The following is a 10,730-nucleotide window of genomic DNA, read 5'->3' on the forward strand; positions in this document are numbered from 1 at the left end:
TAGGCCCCCGGGCCTAAGATGGGGGCTGGTAATAAAAATAATCCATCGCCCCGCCCCCTATAGGAGCAACTGTGTACTGCAGGCAACTTACAGCATAGAAACAGGCCATTCGGCCCGACAGGTCTATCCCGGTGTTTATGCTCCACACGAGCCTCCTCCCTCCCTACTCCATCTCACCCTATCACCATCTCCTTCTATTCCTCTCTCCCTCATGTGTTTATCGAGCTTCCCCTTAAATCCATCTCCACTATTCCCCTCAACCACTCCTTGTGGGAGCGAGTTCCACATTCCCACCGCTCTCTGGGGAAAGAAGTTTCTCCTGAATTCCCCGATTGGATTTATTAGTGACTCTCTTATATTTATGGCCCCCCCCTAGTTCTGGTCTCCCCCCACAAGTGGGAACATCTTCTCTACGTCTACCCTATCGAAGCCCTTCATGAGAACATGAGAAATAGGAGCAGGAGTCGGCCATTCGGCCCCTCGAGCCTGCTCCGCCGTTCAATCAGATCATGGCCGATCTTCGCCCTCAACTCCACTTTCCCGCCCGATCCCTCGAGTCCAAAAATCCATCCATCTCAGCCTTGAATATACTCAACGGCTGACCATCCACAGCCCTCTGGGGGAGAGAATTCCAAAGATTCACAAACCTCCGAGTGAAGAAATCCCTCCTCGTCTCAGTCTAGGATGGCCGACCCCTTATCCTGAGACTATGCCCCCTGGTTCTAGACTCTCCAGCCCGGGGGAAACAGCCTCTCAGTATCGACCCTGTCAAACCCCCCTCAGAGTCTTAAAGGCCTTTATCAGGTCAATTGATGAACGGCTGAACAGATCTGAAGGAAATAGTGAAACACTCCAGGTGTTTTGTGAAGCTTTATTCTAGTTAGTGAATATATCAATACAACAATTGAATTTTAAGCAAACACTGACATTGATCGTCCGACAGTAAAGGCACCAACACACGACGATCCAAGGCACTGGTCTGTTCAGACACGAGCAGATTGTCATCATACAATCGTTAAAACATGGTTAATGCTAACCCCAAGGGGCAAAAAACCATCGCAGGAGGGGACGGAGAATGGACAGTAGTGAATCAGCACACACACACACACACACAGACACAGACACAGACAGACACACACACACACACTCACACACACAGCTGAGCACAGATCCTTTCCACTCGTGCCTCTTTCCGAGCCGACTTTGCAAGGACCTTTGACTGAACTGGACACCGAACACCGCAGGGATGGGCCAGCTTGCTCACTGTTCGTCGGCCGTGCTGGAGTCCAAGAGAATCATGGGCTGAGAAGAGATCACATCGAAAGGTCATCGCGTCGGTAAACATCGCTAAACAGAGACCGTGATAGAAAGCACGGACTCTTACCCACTCGAAACACTTAAAGGCAAAAACACTGCCTGGAGGGACCCCTCTCTCCCCACCCACGTAATCGTTTAAAGGGACCAGCCTACCCAATGGTACAAGGCAGGGTCAGGCCTCCCCCTCCCTATCTCCGTAACCTCCTCCAACCCTCCGAGATCTCTGCCCTCCTCCAATTCCGCCCTCTTGTCCATCCCCCTCGATTCCCATCGCTCCACCATTGGCGGCCGTGCCTTCAGCTGCCCGGGGCCCCCCGAGCTCTGGAATTCCCTCCCTAAACCTCTCCCCCTCTCTCCCTCCTCCTTTAAGACGCTCCTTAAAACCTCCCTCTTTGGCCGAGCTTTTGGTCGCCTGTCCGAATATCATCGTATCATAGAACGTTACAGCACAGGAGGAGGCCACTCTGCCCATCGGGCCTGTGCCGGCTCTGTGAAAGAACTCTCCAATCAGTCCCACTCCCCCCTGCTCTTTCCCCCCATCGCCCTGTAAATTTTCCCCCTTCGAGTATCTCTCCGATTCCCCCTTTTTGAAAGTTATTATTGAATCTGCTCCCTCCGCCCTTTCAGGGAGCGAATTCCAGATCATCACAACTCGCTGCGTAAAAAAACATTCTCCTCATCTCCCCCTCTTTCCCCGATTATCTTCAATCTGCGTCCTCTGGTTCCCGACCCTCCTGCCCACTGGGAGACAGTCTCTCCTTATTTACTCTCTCAAAACCCCTCCTGATTTCGAACCCCTCGATTAAATCTCCCCTTAACCTTCTCTGCTCTGAGGAGAACAATTCCCAGTTTCTCCAGTCTCTCCCACATAACTGAGGTCCCTCATCCCCTGGTCCCATTCTGGGAAATCTCCCCTTAACCTTCTCTGCTCTGAGGAGAACAATTCCCAGTTTCTCCAGTCTCTCCACGTAACTGAGGTCCCTCATCCCCTGGTTCCATTCTGGGAAATCTCCCCTTAACCTTCTCTGCTCTGAGGAGAACAATTCCCAGTTTCTCCAGTCTCTCCCACATAACTGAGGTCCCTCATCCCTGGTCCCATTCTGGTAAATCTCCCCTTAACCTTCTCTGCTCTGAGGAGAACAATTCCCAGTTTCTCCAGTCTCTCCACGTAACTGAGGTCCCTCATCCCCTGGTTCCATTCTGGGAAATCTCCCCTTAACCTTCTCTGCTCTGAGGAGAACAATTCCCAGTTTCTCCAGTCTCTCCCACATAACTGAGGTCCCTCATCCCCTGGTCCCATTCTGGGAAATCTCCCCTTAACCTTCTCTGCTCTGAGGAGAACAATTCCCAGTTTCTCCAGTCTCTCCACGTAACTGAGGTCCCTCATCCCCTGGTTCCATTCTGGGAAATCTCCCCTTAACCTTCTCTGCTCTGAGGAGAACAATTCCCAGTTTCTCCAGTCTCTCCACGTAACTGAGGTCCCTCATCCCCTGGTTCCATTCTGGGAAATCTCCCCTTAACCTTCTCTGCTCTGAGGAGAACAATTCCCAGTTTCTCCAGTCTCTCCACGTAACTGAGGTCCCTCATCCCCTGGTTCCATTCTGGGAAATCTCCCCTTAACCTTCTCTGCTCTGAGGAGAACAATTCCCAGTTTCTCCAGTCTCTCCAGATGAGGTCCCTCATCCCTGGTCCCATTCTGGGAAATCTCCTCCGCACCCTCTCTGAGACCCTGGACATCCTTCCTAAAGCGCAGGGGGCCCAGAATTGGACACAATACTCCAGGTGAGGTCTAACCCAGTGTTTTATAAAGGTTTAGCATAACTCCCTTGCTTTTGTACTCCGTGCCTCTATTAATAAAGCCCAGGATCCCATATGCTTTTTTAACAACCTTCTCAACTTGTCCTGCCACCTTCAAAGATTGGTGTCCACACACCCCCAGGTCTCTCTGTTCCTGCACCCCCTTTAAAATTGGACCATTTAGTTTATATTGCCTCTCCTCGTTCGTCCTACCAAAATATATCACTTCACACTTCTCTGTGTTAAATTCCATCTGCCTTGTGTCTGACCGTCTCCCCAGTCTGTCCGTGTCCTGCTGAAGTCTGTTACTGTCCTCCTCACTGTCCACTACATTCCCGAGTTTTCACGTCATCTGCAAACTTTGAAATTATACCCTCTGTACCCAAGGCCAGGTCGTTAATATATATCTGCTTCTTTTGCCTTGGGACGTTCTTACTGCGTTAAACATGGGGACATAAAGGCAAGATTTCGTTCCTGTGTGTGTGTGTGTGTGTGTGTCAGTGCTGAGGGGATAATCTTACCATACTACTGTACGGGTGACAGCAGCGAGTAGCCTTGCAGACAAAAGCGGACACCACAATGCACAGGATGAATTCCAAGAGGGTGAAGATGAGAAAAATTACATTCATGTAGTAGATGGTGATCTAGAGGGGAGAGAGAAAGAGAGAGAAGGGACGGGGTTATCGCAGAGGTCGACACACGCCACAGGTACAGTGAGACTCAGTAATGTCCCAGCAATTGGAACACAGGGACAGGAGGAGGCCATTCAGCCCCTCGAGCCTGTCCCACAGGAACAGGAGGAGGCCATTCAGCCCCCCTCGAGCCTGTTCCGCCATCCAATGAGACCATGGCTGATCTGTATCTCAACCCCATTTACCCTTTTAGCCCCTTGGGGAATCTGGACCGCACTCTCCCTCTCCGAGGGCCGATATATCCTTCCTGAGGGGGTGGTGCCCAGGACCGGACGCAGTTCCTCCAGACGGGGGTCAGCAGAGCTCTGTCCAGCTGTAAACGTAACTCCCTCCCGTTTATATTCCAGCCCCCTCTGAGATAAAGGCCAATATTTCAGTGGCCTTTTTAATTGTTCTTTGAATCCCATTTAGTATCAGTAACATTCTGTGGCAGAGTTCATTGAAGGGAGTGTCCCACGATTAAACGAACTGCAAAGGGAACTGGGAGTCACCTATATCGGCCGTGGTTTTCAGTGGGACTCTCCCTCTCTCCCTCTCGCCTCTAAGTCAGAAGGTCGTGAGCTCGAGTCTCCCACTCCAGAGACTCGTGGCCCATAATCCAGGCCGACACTCCCCCCCGGGAACGCTGCACTGTCGGAGGGTCGGTACTGAGGGAGCGCCGCACTGTCGGAGGGTCGGTACTGAGGGAGCGCCGCACTGTCGGAGGGTCGGTACTGAGGGAGCGCCGCACTGTCGGAGGGTCGGTACTGAGGGAGCGCCGCACTGTCGGAGGGTCGGTACTGAGGGAGCGCCGCACTGTCGGAGGGTCGGTACTGAGGGAGCGCTGCACTGTCGGAGGGTCGGTACTGAGGGAGCGCCGCACTGTCGGAGGGTCGGTACTGAGGGAGCGCCGCCCCGTCGGAGGGTCGGTACTGAGGGAGCGCCGCACTGTCGGAGGGTCAATACTGAGGGAGCGCCGCACCGTCGGAGGGTCGGTACTGAGGGAGCGCCGCCCCGTCGGAGGGTCGGTACTGAGGGAGCGCCGCACTGTCGGAGGGTCAGTACTGAGGGAGCGCCGCACCGTCGGAGGGTCAGGACTGAGGGAGAGCCGCACAGTCGGAGGGTCGGTACTGAGGGAGCGCCGCACTGTCGGAGGGTCAGTACTGAGGGAGCGCCGCACCGTCGGAGGGTCAGTACTGAGGGAGCGCCGCACTGTCGGAGGGTCAGTACTGAGGGAGCGCCGCACTGTCGGAGGTGACATTAAACCGAGGGCCCCGTCTGCCCCTCTCGGGTGGATGTAAAAGATCCCACGGCCACTATTGGAAGAAGAGCTCTCCCCGGTGTCCTGGGCCCCGATATTTATCCCTCGACCAACATCACTAAAGAAAAAAACCAGACGATCTGGGTCATTTATCACATCGCTGTTTGTGGGATCTTGCTGTGCGCAAATCTACTGCCGCGTTTCCCACATTACAGCAGTGAGCGCGCTGCAAAAAAAAAAAGCTCCTCGTTTTCCGCGGAGGTTCGGGACGCCCCGAGGTGGGGGAAGGCGCTGGGTGTTAATGACGTACTCACATTGAAATCTCTCTCCGAGGCACAGAGCTCATTGTAAGGCATGCAGTACGGGGTCAGCAGGATGGCAATGGTGTACATGATCACTCCGAGGCCAGCCATCAAACTGCTGATTATATTCATCGCCAGGCAGGTCCTCAGCTGCAACGGTAAAAGAACAGTCTTAGGGCCACTCGCTGGCCTCCCGTGGCATTGCTCGGTTGCCGCTCTGCTGGAGCGACGGGGGAGGGGTGGGAGCGGGCGCTGGATTACGTTGACGCTCAGGCTGGGGGTCGCGGGAGGGCGTTTTGGGGGGGCGGGGGAGGCCGCCTCTGGAGGCGGCTCTGACCCCTCGCGGATCCCCGAGCTTCCTTTGCTGTGAGCCAGCGGGAGGTCAGTAAGAGATTAATTGCTCCGTGCTGAGGGGGATTTGCCATCTCGGCGAGCGCCGGTAGATTTCTGGCTGCGGGTCGGGGGGGGAACCAGCTGGAGGCGGTCGGGTCTGCGTCTCGCCTCGTGTGTGTCTTTCGCACGTTGACGCGTGACACAGCTGACCCGTGACACCTGAAACGCGACGCCCGAAACGCGACACTCGAAACACGACACCCAAAACGCGACGCCCGAAACGCGACGCCCGAAACGCGACACCCGAAACACGACACATGAAACAACGCACCCGAAATACGACACCCGAAACACAACACCCGAAACGCAACACCCGAAATGCGACACCTGAAACGCGACACCCGAAATACGACACCTGAAAAACGACACCTGAAACACGACACCTGAAACGCGACACCTGAACCGTGACACCTGAAACACGACACCCAAAATGCGACACCTGAAACACGACACCTGAAACGCGACACCCGAAACACGACACTAGAAACACGACACTTGAAACGCGATACCCGAAACGCGACACCTGAAACGTGACACCCGAAACGCGACACCTGAAACGCGACACCCGAAACGCGACACCTGAAACACGACACCCAAAATACGACACCTGAAACACGACACCTGAAATACGACACCTGAAACAACGCATCCGAAATACAACACCCGAAACGCGACACCCGAAACGCGACACCTGAACCGTGACACCTGAAACACGACACCTGAAACAACGCACCCAAAATACGACATCCGAAATGCAGCACCTGAAACACAACACCCGAAACGCGACACTAGAAACACGACACTCGAAACGTGACACCTGAAACGCGACACCTGAAACACGACACCCGAAACGTGACACCTGAACTGTGACACCTGAAACACGACACCTGAAACGCGATACCCGAAACGCGACACCTGAATCACGACACCTGAAACGCGACACCTGAAACGCGATACCCGAAACGCGACACCCGAAACATGACACCCGAAACGCGACACCTGAAACGCGACACCCGAAACGCGACACCCAAAACGCGACACCCAAAACGCGACACCTGAAACACGATACCTGAAACGCGACACCTGAAACGAGACACCCCAAACGCGACACCCGAAACACGACACCTGAAACGCGACACCTGAAACGCGACACCTGAAACGAGACACCCCAAACGCGACACCTGAAACACGACACCTGAAACGCGACACCTGAAACATGACACCTGAAACGCGACACCCCAAACACGACACCCGAAACGCGACACCTGAAACACGACACCCAAAACGCGACACCTGAAACGCGACCCCTGAAACGCGACACCCGAAACATGACACTGAAACACGACACCTGAAACACGACACCTGATATGTGGCACCTGATGTGTGACACCTTAAACGCGACACCCGAATGCGACACCTGAAATGCGCCATCCAAAACGCAACACCCAAAGTGTGACATCTGAAGCATAACATCTGATGTGTGACATCTGACACGTGACACCTAAAGCGTGACTCTGAAGTGTGACACCCAAAGTGTGACGTCTGATGTGTGACATCTGTGCGTGACACCTGGAGGGCAACTACCCGAGCGGTGGTCTTAAATGGAGAGAGCAGTCTAAGCACGGCTCCATCTCAGGAATTACACATCGCGGCCGTGCCTCAGGGGGCAGACGATCTATGAGCAACGCCACGGGAGGTCAGCTGGCTGCCCTTCTCCCTCTGAACCACGGTGGGTAATGCTCGTGCGAGATGTTTTCTGGTCCCTCCGCTCAGCCAGTTGTCTGTGGAATGAGGTTCGTGCGAGGAATGGGAATTTTCAGATCCTGAAATTCTGTTAAAGCCAATTCTCGGGGCTTTTACTCACCAGTTTGATTTGCGGATTCTTTTCTGCAGCGATGGACACGGCTCCTGACACAATGAACTGGGAAGAAACGGGAAGAAACGAGGCACCCATCAGTCTGATTCATCATCCACCGCACTCTTGCTCCCTCGCTCTCCCTATCGATCTGTCTGTGTGTGTACAGGTCTTTGTGTGTGTGTTTGTATCTGTCTGCTTGTGCCTGTGTGTGTGTGTGTGTGTGTGTGTGCGTATGTGTCTGTGTTTGTATGTGCATCTATATCTCTCGGTTTGTGTGAAAATGCTTGTGTGTGCGTTCATGTGCGTATATGTGTGTGTGTATGTTTGTGTTTGTGTGTGCATGTGTATCTCTGTGCCTATCTGCCTGTGTGTGTGTTTATATGTGTGTCTGTATGTACGTCTGTGGGTGTATGTCTGTATGTACACATATGTTAAACTGTGTTTGTATGTTTGTGTGTGTATCTGTATGTCTAACTGTGTGTGTACCTGTGTGTGTGTGTGTGTGTATTTGTCTGTCTGTGTGTGTGTGTGTATGTGTGTTTCTACCTATGTGGGGTGTGTGTCTGTATCTGTGTGTGTGTGTGTGTGTGTCTGTCTCTCTCTGTGTCTGTGTGTTTGTCTGTGTGTGTGTGTCTGTATCTGTGTGTCTGTGTGCGTGTCTGTCTTTCTCTGTGTCTGTGTGTTTGTCTGTGTCTGTGTGTCTGTGTCTCTCTGTGTGTGTCTGTGCCTGTGTGTGTCTGTGCCTGTGTGTGTCTGTCTGTGTGTGTGTGTGTGTGCGTGTGTGTGTTTGTCTGTGTCTGTGTGTCTGTATCTGTGTGTCTCCGTGTGTGTATCTGCCTCTCTCAGTGTCAGTGTATGTTTGTGTGTGTGTGTGTGTGTGTGTGTGTGTGTATGTCTGTAGCTCTGTGTCTCTATGTGTGTGTCTGTCTCTCTCTGTGTCTGTGTCGTGTCTGTGTGTGTGTCCGTGTGTTTGCCTGTGTCTCTCTCTGTGTCTGTGTGTCTCTCTCTGTGTCTCTGCGTCTGTCTCTGTCTCTGACAGTGTCCCTTTGTGTGTCTCTCTCTGTGTCAGTGTGTGTGTGTGTCTGCCTCTCTCTGTGTCTGTGCGTCTGTCTCTGACTGTGTCCCTGTGTGTGACTGTATCTCTGTGTCAGTGTGTGTGTGTGTCTGCCTCTCTCTGTGTCTGTGCGTCTGTCTCTGACTGTGTCCCTGTGTGTGTCTCTGTCTGTGTCTATGTGTGTGTCTGCCTCTCTCTGTGTCTGTGCGTCTGTCTCTGTCTCTGACTGTGTCCCTGTGTGTGTCTCTGTCTGTATCTATGTGTGTCTGCCTCTCTCTGTGTCTGTGCGTCTGTCTCTGACTGTGTCCCTGTGTGTGTCTCTGTCTGTGTCTATGTGTGTCTGCCTCTCTCTGTGTCTGTGTGTCTGTCTCTCTCTGTGTCTGTGCGTCTGTCTCTGACTGTGTCCCTGTGTGTGTCTCTGTCTGTGTCTGTGTGTGCGTCTGCCTCTCTCTGTGTCTCGACACCTGCAGAGAGTCAGCAGCGATGGGAACTCAATCCAAACCAATCGCGGCCAATATCTCAGCATCTGCGGGTGGCAAACAGAATCTGAACGGGAGCCAAACTGTCGAGCACTCACCACAGTTCCGATCAGAAAGGGGATCCCAAGGTTTGTCGACACAGAATTGGTGACGATGGCAAGTGGGAGGCCGAATGTAATCTGGACAAGTCCGATGAGGATCTGCGCGACCTGGTGTGAGGAACGACCAGAGAACTGATCAGAGACGGACAGCAAGACAACGGGGAGATAAACAATTCGGGATAAAAGGGGCTCACATCTCCGCCCCTGGGTGCCCGAAATTCTCAACCCCCCCCCGCAGTCCGTGATTTTCCGTGCACTCCAATTAATGAAAGCGTCAGCCGTAGTTCAGTGAGACTCCCATAATCCAGCCTGACATTCCCGGGGTCCGTACCGAGGGAGGGCCGCACTGTGGGAGGGTCGGTACTGAGGGAGCGCCGCACTGTCGGAGGGTCGGTACTGAGGGAGGGCCGCACTGTCGGAGGGTCGGTACTGAGGGAGCGCCGCACTGTCGGAGGGTCAGTACTGAGGGAGCACCGCACTGTCGGAGGGTCGGTACTGAGGGAGGGCCGCACTGTCGGAGGGTCGGTACTGAGGGAGCGCCGCACTGTCGGAGGGTCGGTACTGAGGGAGCGCCGCACTGTCGGAGGGTCAGTACTGAGGGAGCGCCGCACTGTCGGAGGGTCAGTACTGAGGGAGCGCCGCACTGTCGGAGGGTCGGTATTGAGGGAGCGCCGCACTGTCGGAGGGTCAGTACTGAGGGAGCGCCGCACTGTCGGAGGGTCGGTACTGAGGGAGCGCCGCACTGTCGGAGGGTCGGTACTGAGGGAGCGCTGCACTGTCGGAGGGTCAGTACTGAGGGAGCGCCGCACTGTCGGAGGGTCGGTGCTGAGGGAGCGCCGCACTGTGGGAGGGTCGGTACTGAGGGAGCGCCGCACTGTCGGAGGGTCGGTACTGAGGGAGCGCCGCACTGTCGGAGGGTCAGTACCGAGGGAGCGCCGCACTGTCGGAGGGTCAGTACTGAGGGAGCGCCGCACTGTCGGAGGGTCGGTGCTGAGGGAGCGCCGCACTGTCGGAGGGTCAGTACTGAGGGAGCGCCGCACTGTCGGAGGGTCGGTACTGAGGGAGCGCCGCACTGTCGGAGGGTCGGTACTGAGGGAGCGCCGCACTGTCGGAGGGTCGGTACTGAGGGAGCGCCGCACTGTCGGAGGGTCGGTACTGAGGGAGCGCCGCACTGTCGGAGGGTCGGTACTGAGGGAGCGCCGCACTGTCGGAGGGTCGGTACTGAGGGAGCGCCGCACTGTCGGAGGGTCTGTACTGAGGGAGCGCCGCGCTGTCGGAGGGTCAGTACTGAGGGAGCGCCGCACTGTCGGAGGGTCAGTGCTGAGGGAGCGCCGCACTGTCGGAGGGTCGGTACTGAGGGAGCGCCGCACTGTCGGAGGGTCAGTGCTGAGGGAGCGCCGCACTGTCGGAGGGTCGGTACTGAGGGAGCGCCGCACTGTTGGAGGGTCGGTACTGAGGGAGCGCCGCACTGTCGGAGGGTCAGTACTGAGGGAGCGC

General features: G+C 55.1%; 1 protein-coding gene across 3 annotated transcripts in view; it reads right to left on the minus strand.

The window, feature by feature from the left end:
• Positions 1 to 857: 857 nt before the first annotated feature.
• LOC137310613 (membrane-spanning 4-domains subfamily A member 4A-like) overlaps positions 858 to 10,730 on the minus strand; it is a 13,870-nt gene continuing 3,997 nt past the window's right edge. For 2 of the 3 annotated variants that reach the window (XM_067978344.1, XM_067978346.1), the window contains exons 3-7: positions 9,231 to 9,341; positions 7,606 to 7,662; positions 5,361 to 5,498; positions 3,636 to 3,758; positions 858 to 1,302 (exon numbers count right to left, since the gene is read on the minus strand). In XM_067978344.1, the coding sequence (XP_067834445.1) occupies positions 1,261 to 1,302; positions 3,636 to 3,758; positions 5,361 to 5,498; positions 7,606 to 7,662; positions 9,231 to 9,341 (471 nt within the window). In that variant the 3' untranslated portion in view covers positions 858 to 1,260. The remainder of the gene's footprint in view (positions 1,303 to 3,635; positions 3,759 to 5,360; positions 5,499 to 7,605; positions 7,663 to 9,230; positions 9,342 to 10,730) is intronic. The other variant, XM_067978345.1, reaches the window with a different exon arrangement.

The sequence above is a fragment of the Heptranchias perlo genome, unplaced genomic scaffold, assembly GCF_035084215.1.
Source record: "Heptranchias perlo isolate sHepPer1 unplaced genomic scaffold, sHepPer1.hap1 HAP1_SCAFFOLD_265, whole genome shotgun sequence".
Classification (NCBI taxonomy): domain Eukaryota; kingdom Metazoa; phylum Chordata; class Chondrichthyes; order Hexanchiformes; family Hexanchidae; genus Heptranchias; species Heptranchias perlo.